At 58.3% G+C, this 9,549-nt stretch overlaps 1 protein-coding gene across 1 annotated transcript in view; it reads right to left on the bottom strand.

Moving 5' to 3' along the window:
- TMPRSS6 (transmembrane protease, serine 6) overlaps positions 1 to 8,239 on the bottom strand; it is a 35,734-nt gene extending 27,495 nt beyond the window's left edge. The window contains exons 1-3 of the mRNA XM_015559835.1: positions 8,035 to 8,239; positions 4,664 to 4,860; positions 730 to 863 (exon numbers count right to left, since the gene is read on the bottom strand). Of these exons, the coding sequence (XP_015415321.1) occupies positions 730 to 863; positions 4,664 to 4,859 (330 nt within the window). The 5' untranslated portion in view covers position 4,860; positions 8,035 to 8,239. The remainder of the gene's footprint in view (positions 1 to 729; positions 864 to 4,663; positions 4,861 to 8,034) is intronic.
- Between the last annotated feature and the right edge of the window lie 1,310 nt (positions 8,240 to 9,549).

The following is a 9,549-nucleotide window of genomic DNA, read 5'->3' as shown; positions in this document are numbered from 1 at the left end:
GGTTTTCACACATGTTCCACTACAATGAGGCTGCAGGAACCCCACAGCCACCCTGCGGACAGGCAGTGTCATCACCCCCTTCACAGAGGGGGAAAGAGCCTCAGTGGGTCCCCAGAAGCAGGTCGAGTCAAGGACATGAGGCAAGTGATTTATGTGGAAGTGATTCTGGGGGACAGCAGTGGGGGGGGGAGCAGGGTGGCCAGCCCACAGGACTGGGAAGGAGCAGGGGAGAGCTGTGGGCCACTGAGGCTCAGTCCGTGGGGAGCTCTGGGAGACGGACGGCATCCTCAGAACTGCCCCCACCAGTGCTAGGGTTGCTGGGCTGCCTGTCCGCCCGCTCTGTTTCCCATGGCCGAGCGCTGTTCCTGGGAACAGCCCCTCCACGCTCTGGCCTGCCAGCTGGGCAGGGTGCAGTCCTGCCGCCCGAGCAGAGGTACCAGCAGTGGGAGACCCCCCAGTGCAGGAAGCCAGTGCCCTAGAGGGGGGGTGCGGGTGGGCCCTGACCGCCCTTGCACTGCCCTGACTTTCCCAAGGCCACACTCCTTTAGTGGCACAGCCAGGATTTAATCCAAGTGCATTTGATGCCAGAGCCCACTGACTCGCCCACCACCCTGTACTGCGCCCCCCATCATGCCTAGAACAGGCCTCTGCTCCCCAGATGGACTGACCAGTGGGCTCGACGTGATCAGACCCCTCCTTCTCCCTCTGGCCCCCACGTTCCTTCCCTACCATCTCCTGGGCTTTGGCGGTTTCACTGCGGAAGGCGCTGGACTCCCGGTGGGCAAGGTCCTGGGAGAAGTGGCGGTTGAGCACACGGAGGCTGCCTGAGTACACCTGGCTGACGGTCGCCTCTGCTTGGTACCCTGCCCAGGAGGAACCAGGGGTTAACCACGTGCAGCAGGGACGGCTCTGCCTCCCCCAGGCCTCCTCCTCCCCCGGAACCCTCAGCTCGGCCTCCACCATCTTGGACCTCCTCATCAAGGCCCCATCCTCCTGCTCATCTTTGCCACTGTCATCATCGCCACCCAAAGTTCGTTTAGGGACAAACTGGTCCCAAGGCGCCGGAGAGGAGAGAGGCCCGCAGGTGGGTGGCTGGTGTCCCAAAGGCTGATGCAGTGAGGACATGGTGACGTAAAGGCCAGGAAACCCCACGGGCCCAGGTCAAGTTCATGGGTTACAACCTCTCTTCATCCTCCCACTCACCAGGTTGTCTAGGTTGCACCTACTATGTGAGGGACACTAGTGAGGCCAGACAGATATGTCTCCCCAGGAGGTTAAGTTAAGGGCCTTCAAGAAGAGGCAGAAGGTGCTATTGAGGGGACTTGGCCAAGAAACCAGGCCTGGGTCAGAGTGACCCTCCAGCTGAGATGGGAGGCCTGGAGTGTAAATGGGGAAGAGGAGAGAGAAGGAAGTAGAGTGTGTGCAAAGGCCCTGGGGCAGAGGGATCATGGGAAGAAGAGGGCTAAGACCTGTTTGGCTGGAACAGTCAGATTGGGGCAGCAAGAGCCTCTGACATCAGCTTGGCAGGATTCTGTCTTTACAGATGAACAAGGGACCCCACGAAGGTTTAAAATCAGGGATGACACCATCAGAGTTCCATTTTGCAAAGACTTTTTGGTTGATGTGAAGAGAATAGATCCAATGTCCTGGGTTTATATCTCTATTCATTTACTCATTCACTCAACTAGTATTTGTGGAGGACCTACTATGTGCCAAGACGGGCCTGGAGCACCTGGGAGTATACCACTATAACAGTAAAGAAAATAAACCCCTGTCCTAAAGGGCTTGTAGCCCAGCAACAAACAAACTATACAACATGAGAGACGTGTAAGTGGAAACCAGGGCGGGGGGTGGGGAGGCAACAACACAAGGCCAGAGAAGAAGGTGATGGTGTCAGCTATGTGGATGTTAATCTGTAGAAAGAGCCTTCCAGGCGCCTAGGCCAGCATGTGCAAAGGCCCTGAGGCAGGAGCTCATCTGTGTGTTTGAGGGATGGCAGAGTGAGTGAAGGAAACGCAGCAGGAGATGAGGAGGGTGAGGATTTGGTTGTAGTGAGTGAGACAGGAGCCGCGGAGGATTTTGAGCAGAGAACTTAGATGATTTGATTTGCTGTTGTGTTGAGAACAGGTTCTAAGGAGGCAAGGGCAGAAGCAGGGACAGCTGCAGGAAATGGTCCAGGTGAGAGCCGTCTGGGTAAGAGGCGACGGAGCCTGGACCAGGCTGCGGGCAGAGAGGGTGAGGAGGGAGGAGCCAGCTGTATTCTGGAGTTAGAGACGGCCAGGTATGCTGGCAAGTTGAGAAGGGGCATTGCTGGGGCCCAGCCACCTCGCGAGAGCCAGGAGGCTTTAGAATAGGCAGGGATGGTTCACCTTGGGGACGGGCAGGAGGGCAGAGCATGTGCTGCTGCTGGGAGGGCATCTAGGGGGCTTCTCTTCTGACTCCTCCCACTTTGTCATTGAAACAGGTGGCAAAGTGGGTGGAGGTGCAGGAGGTTTGAGAAGAAAGCACAGAACCATCACCCAGGACAGCAGGAGAGGGAAGGACCAGGGAGACACAGTTAGGCCGCCTCAGGACCCGGGCCCATCTGCCTTGGGAAGCCAGTCCCTGCCCTCTCCCCTCCTGGGCCACTTTCTGGGCCAGCACGCCACTCACTTTGGGCTTATCCTATTCCCGTGTCCTGGGACATGATCCATCTCCCGTTCCAGACGGGGCAGGACGCAGCTCTGATTCATCTCCTCACCTTGTGCCCAGTTCTTGGTTCTTGGAGCACTGCTGGCCGGGGCGGGAGGAACAGCTCAAACTTCTCCTCAGTGCCTCCCCCTGCCCCCAATCCCTTTGCCGAGCAGGAATTGGCTTCCCCCAGCTGAAACCAGGGGGCACTCAGCCCCAGGGAACATACTCTCTGGGAGGGGGGTGCTTTACTCCTGGAGCGTAACCAGGAGAAAGTAGACTCATCTGCAAAGGAAGACAACTGACAGGTGAGCTCCCGGCCCTCGCTTAATGCTCTGTGGTTTACCCTGAAGACCAATTATCCCGCAGCCTGCGGAGGCCCCGGCAGCCGTGCTGGCTTCCTGCCCGCGGCGGCATGCACACAGCATCCACTCCCTGCTGGCGCTGCTCGGCTCTGAGCAGAATTGCCCTCCACCCTGAGCCATGGCAGGCAGATTCACCTCAGACCTGGGTTTCCTAACGGTGTCTGCCCGAGGCTGGTTCCAGGCTCCCACCACCTCGTCCTCCTCTGGGGCTGGGCCCAGGCTGATCTCCCCATGACTGCTCCAAAGTGGGTCCCTGTTCCTTTATTTTCTTGTGAATCCTCACCCGAGGATATTTTCCCATTGATTTTTAGGGAGAGTGGAAGAGGGAAAAACAGAGAAATGTCGAAGTGAGAGAAACACATCGATTGGTTGCCTCCTGCACCCGCCCTGACCAGGGCCTGGGCAGGGGAGGAGCCTGCAACTGAGGTACGTGCCCTTGACCGGAATCGAACCCGGGGTCTTTTGGTCCGCAGGCTGATGCTCTATCTACTGTGCCAACCGGCTAGGGCGGGTCCTCGTTCCTTTCAATGGGCCTGAAATTCCACCATGAGAGTGAGCCAGTAAGAATACGATCTAACGTTTGCAGAGCGTTTAATGGGAAGTCTCTGATCATTTGTCCCTGCTATGGCTCCCCACTCCCTCAGCTTCCTCTGTCCTGGCACATGCCATGCGTTAGGGTGAGGCAAGGCTATCCTCAGAGCCTGACACAGAGCCGGGGTATAGGAGGTGCTCAGACATGAAAGAAAGAATGAATGAATGAAAGAAATGAATGAGTGAATGAATGAAGTCTTCTACAGTGTGTATGGAGCATTTTCACAGGCGCCATCATCATCTCCCATAGTGGGAATAATGAGGTACAGTCTTCATCAGTTTTAGAGAAAGACATAGTAGGTGCTCAAGAGTGTTTATTGAATGAATGAATGAATGAATGAAAAGGTGGACACATGGGTCAGTTGCTTCCAGGGGACTGATTAGGGGCTGTAATACCAGAGCGGGAGGCCAGAATTCAGAACCTGGGCGAGGCTCTGAGCCACCTGCTCTGTGTTGAAATCCCCGTGTGCCCGAGCTGGGGTATGAAAGCCCTCTGTGTGGGCACAGCCCCCCGGATGCCTGAGTCCCGTGTCCCTCCTCCCTTCATCCCATTCATGATGGGCCCTAGGGACTCAGAGGTGACAGAGCTGGTGTCCCTACCCTAGAGGAGCTCCAGACAGGGCTCAAGTGAGCAGAGGCATTAATTGGTGCCAGGAGCCATGGGCACCTCTTGGCCTTCTCCCACAGAGCCAGCTGGCTCCGAGCCCCAGGGGCCACCCCGGAGGGCTGCCTGCAGGGGAGGCAATGTTCATACGCCTGTGGTTTGTTGGTTTGCAAGAGCTGGGTGCTGGGAGAGCACCCCTTCCCCAGCTGCTGAGAACGGGGGCACCTGGCCTGAGTCCCAGGACCTAGAATATCACTAGTAGGTGCAGCCACACTCCATCCCCCGGGGCAGGAAGGCAGACAGAGAGGAGGTGCTGGCCGTGGGGAGTGCCTAGGTATTGCTGACTTAGAATCCTGGTCTGTCCTGCTGTGCCCCCCACGACCACCCCCAAGTTCTTCCCAGGTGCCTCTCCCAGGCAGGCCCATGCCTTTACCTAGAAAATACCAGAGCAGGAACCCCCCTGAAGCCAGCACGACCAGGGCCAGCCACAGCGGCGCCAGGCGGAGGTAGCCCCGGACTTTTCTCTTGGCGTTCTCCGAGGCCTTGAACATCCCCTCCGGCTCTGCCTCCTCGCCATCTCCTCCGTCGCCCTGCCCACCAGCCGCCTGGGGGGCCTCAGCCACGGGCATCCTGGCAGGGAAACAGACCCGGGTTGAGAATGGCCTGGCATTCGCAAGGGAGCCTCTGCTGGCTGCCAACGATGCACAGAGGAAGGCAGCCTGCCCTTTGGAGGAGGAGGATCGGATCACCAGGCAGTCAGCACCGAAAGGGGCACTGAGCAGCTCACCCAGAGGGCGCGAGGCAGAGCTGGACCGGTCCGGCCCTGGAACCCTCGCCTTTGCACCGCACCAGCCTCTCTGTGGTCAGAGGACAGGTGGAGGTTTCAGTGCCTGAACCCAGTCCCCCAGAGCCTGTACCCACAGATGGAGCCGAGTAACATGGGATACAAACGTGGGGTACAAAAAACTCACCCGCATACCTTCATGCAGGGGGATGCTTTTCTTTCCTCCTGGTTTTCCATAGCAGGGCTCCCCAAAATGCCAACGCAGTCATTCACCGAGCCCTCCCCCGGAAGCCCGTGGGCCAGTGCTGTGCTGGGCCAGCGACCTACCCTTCAGAGTGCTGTCCCTTTTGTCTCCCCACCGGCCCCAAATTCTCTTAGGGGTGGAAGAAGGAGATGAAAACTAATATTCACTTAGTATCTACAAAAGACACTTCACAGGCATCACCTCATTTAATCCTCCGGTCACCCAGGGATGGGGGGACCATTGTCCCCATGCATTCTTCTTCCTCAGGTCCACTCTGTGTGGACACTTTACCTGGATTATTCCGCTTACACGTCCAACCACCTTTCAAGGTTCTGCACCCATTGGACAGATGAGGAAACTGAGACCGGAGTGTTTTAGCAATAACTCAGTCTGGGGTTTTCCTGGCTCGGCCTCGTTTCTCCAATGTGGTTTGAATATCTAGCACTGACTACGAACCCCATTTTACAGATGAAAACACTGAAGCCCCCAGAGGCTAAGCCATTCGCCCAAAGTCACACAGTCACACCGCGGGTACGTGGGGGGCGCGCCCAGGTGTCTGACTCCCTGCTCCTGCCACTACTCCTGGTGGCTTCCCGCAGATGAGCTGTTAATTAACAAGCCATGACTCAGTGACCGAGCCACCCCATTTTTACCAACACATCTGCTTCAGCCAAGCTCTGTGCTGGCCCCCCATTCTCCCCCTCTTGTGCCTGACAGCCCAGCAGGAGAGGGGCAACGGCGACAACCCGAGCCACCCCATTTTTACCAACACATCTGCTTGAGGCCAGGCTCTGTGCTGGCCCCCGCTCTCCCCGTCTTGTGCCTGATACCCAGCAGGAGAGGGGCAACGGCGACAGCTGCCAGCTGAGAGGAGGACACGCCGCTCCCGGCTTTCCCTATGACACCACGACTTCCCCATTGTTCCAAGGCCTGGTCCATCAGAAAAGCCGTGGCTCTACCTTCCAAGTGCTCCCAGAGCCCAACCCTGTCTTGGTACCTCCACAGCTCCCACCGTCACCCAGGTCCACATCACCTGTCACCTGGACTCCTGCAATCGCCAGTCGTCTGGCCACCCTCAGTAGCAAATTGCCACACAAGGGCCAGCGTGGCCTTTTCCCCACGTGCCCTGCTCACAAGCCCCGCATGGCTCCTGTCTACCTAGAACTAGGCCCAATGCCCTATCGCAGCCCTGGGGGCCTAGTGACTCGGCCCTCGCTCATCTTCCTGTTCTCCCTCACCCTCTGCTGCTGCCCCACCCGGCTCCTTGCCAGACCATCAACATACCAAGCAGGCACCACTTCAGGGCCTTTGCACGTGCTGTTCCCACCACCAGGAACACTCTTCTTCGGTTTGCCTCACAGCCTGCTCCTCCACCTCCTTCAGGTCTTTGCTCAAATGTTACCTCGTCAGTGAGGCCTTCCCGACCACCCCCTCTCTGCACCATCTTTCTTTGGACCTAAATTGCAGGAGATGCTTCTCTGTTCTTTGTCTCCTCCCTGGCTGTGAGCTGCAGGCAGCAGGGCTTTGTTCTGCCCGCCGCTGTGCGCCTGCTCCAAGAGCAGACCTCGGCGCTCCGTGATTGTTGAATGAATGAACACTAAGACCTCACTTCCTCCCCACACAGCTCCAAGGTGCTGTGTGTCCCTGGGGCCGGGCCGACTTCCCCCGCCTGCTTTCTCCCCACTTCTTTTTCCTGTTGCACCTCAGTGACATTGGACTTTGCGGTTATCAATTCTAATAATAAATATGGTAAAAACCTTACGGGTCGAGGGCTCTCTCCAGCTCTGGGCGGAGAGCAGAGCGCGGATTGGTTCTTGAACACAGAAAGCTTTCCCACACACCCTTCCTTCTGCAGGGCTGCCCACATCCTGGCCTGGCCAGCTCTTACACGGCCCCTCACACCTCAGCTCGGCGCTCACCTCCTCCTGGAAGCTCTCCCAGAGTGCCCAGGAGAGGCAGGTGCCCCTCTGCAGTGTCCTGGGCCACCCCCATCCATGACTAGTTCAGCTTGGCAGGGGGGGGCATTCTCTCTGTCCCACTGACAGTGAGCTCAGGAAGGCGGGACCAGGTGTACCCCAATTGCCACAGAGGCCTGAGGCTTCTCCCCGACCTGAGTTCCTGGACCCCACCTTGGACAACCTGCTCCTCTCCCTCCTGCCCTTCTGATCATTGATGGTCCTCAGTCTGCCCACTGGAGACTGAGCTCACGGGAGCCATCCACACCTCCTCCTGCATGCCAGCCCCGTACCAAGCAGCACCGCAAGCCACAGTTCACCTCAGCCTCCAGCAGCCAGGGATGCTTGCCTTGCTGCTTCTATTTAATGGGTGGGGAAACTGAGGCACAGAGAGGCAAAATTGCTCCCTCCAGTCACTGAGCCAGGGCAGAGCAGAGCAGGGCAGAGCTGGGATTCTGATCTACGACCTTCCAGGGAGGCCCTGTCGGCCTAGAGTAACTCCCTGCTCTGAGCTGCTGTGACCACATGTTCCCATATGTGGGGGTGTGGGTGAGCGTCCCTTCCACACACACAAACAACTTACACACAGATGTACACAGATGGAAACACACAGAGGTACACACACACACTCCTTACTGTGACACAGATTCACAGATGCACACTTCCCGTTCATAAACACTTGTGTACACACACACACACACACACACACACACACACACACACTGCCAGCTCCATTCAACACTGAGCCTGGGCGCTAAGGGTCCTTGTTTAGTGGTGTGGGCTCTGGGCCTGTCTTCCACGCCGTACAGCCAGGTGGGGACCTGGGTACGGAGAAGGCAGCGTGTCCAGTCCAGCAGAGTGAAGATGGGGTGGTCAGCTGCAAATCAGGCCTCTCTCCTGCCTTGTCCCTGTCCCAGAGTCCAGCAACCCCACCTAAGCCCAGGTCTCCCGGCACCAGGAACCGGCAGCTCCTCCACTGCCCCGTGCTGTCCACACGCCTGGCCTGGCTCCGCCTGCCCCAGCCCCAGCCCCAGCCCGTGGACCCCTCGCCATCCGCTCACCTGGTCACTCCCTGGCCGATGAGGCCCTGCAGACCTGGCCTCAGAGCAGGTCCGACGGCTCAAATTCCAGGAAGCCAGGCCCAGCTCTCAGAGTGGACACTGTCCCCGGGTCACTCATAGAGCTGGTCCCCTGTCCCGGAGGCCCCCACTTACCTTTGGGATTGGCAAGTGGGTGCCGGGCCTGCACGCAGACCTCACAGCCTCTGTTTGTCCAGGCCAAGGCCTCCCCACCCCCACCTGGCCAGCTAGCGCTGGATCAATGGCCCAGAGCCAAGGCCGGGGTGTCTGGCCCTTGTCCTCTGTGGCCTGTGGCCCCAGGCTCCATGGCCTACCACTAGGTTCAGGACAGCACTGTGACTGCGCTCAGGTAAACAGTCCGGAGGCAGGAGACAGGCAGTGCCCGCCCCAGCCCGCCCGCCCCGCCCATGGGCACCCTGGAGGCTGGCGGGCAGGTGCAGGAGACCTGAGCTGTCTCCCGAGGCTCGTTGCCTGGTGACATTCCTGCCTGGTTACAGTCCCTGGTCCCCTAGAGCATGAAGGGGGTGGCAAGGACTGGGGGCTCTACTGAGGGGCCTGTGTGGTGCGCTCAGGGGCTCCCACGGGTCTCCATACCTGGACAGGTGAGACCAGGAGAGAGAGAGAGAGAGAGAGAGAGAGAGAGAGAGAGAGAGAGAGAGAGAGAGAGAGAGAGGCGGGGCCCTCGTGCCCCTGGGACAGGAGAGAAGAGAGTGGAGTGCAGGGTGGGGTTTGGTGCCATTTTCTGCTCAGTGAGAAATTGTTTGAATTTCTACCTCGTTCTATAGAGCTTTGCTGCCCGTTTGGGTGGCCACTGGCCCCACGTGGCTCTCTAGCACCTGGGACAGGCCAGGCTGACCTGAGATGGAGACGCACGCACACCGGGCTCAAAGATGTGGTACGAACGCCGAATGCACAATACCTCAGACAGGAGCTTTTTACATTGATTACATGTTGAAATGGTCTCCTACTGACAATGTTGGGTTAAATAAAATATATCATTAAACTTCGTTCCCCTGCTGGGATTCCTATTCTTTAGTGTGACGACTAGAACATGGGAACCCCAAGTGTGGCAACAGGCAGAACACTGACATGAGTGTGAGCTGCAGCGCCAGCGAGCAAAGCTGCGGAAGGCGGTGGGCCTGACCCCCGTGCTCCTGGCACAGGACAGGCGCCAGGGCTTTGGGTGTGGACGGGCCGATCGGTGTTTGTCCCAAAGGGGAAGTTACACACCTGAGACCCCGTGTGCCGTGACACGTG

This window comes from Myotis davidii, unplaced genomic scaffold (genome assembly GCF_000327345.1).
Source record: "Myotis davidii unplaced genomic scaffold, ASM32734v1 scaffold514, whole genome shotgun sequence".
Classification (NCBI taxonomy): domain Eukaryota; kingdom Metazoa; phylum Chordata; class Mammalia; order Chiroptera; family Vespertilionidae; genus Myotis; species Myotis davidii.
This window is presented reverse-complemented; position numbering and strand designations above follow the sequence as displayed.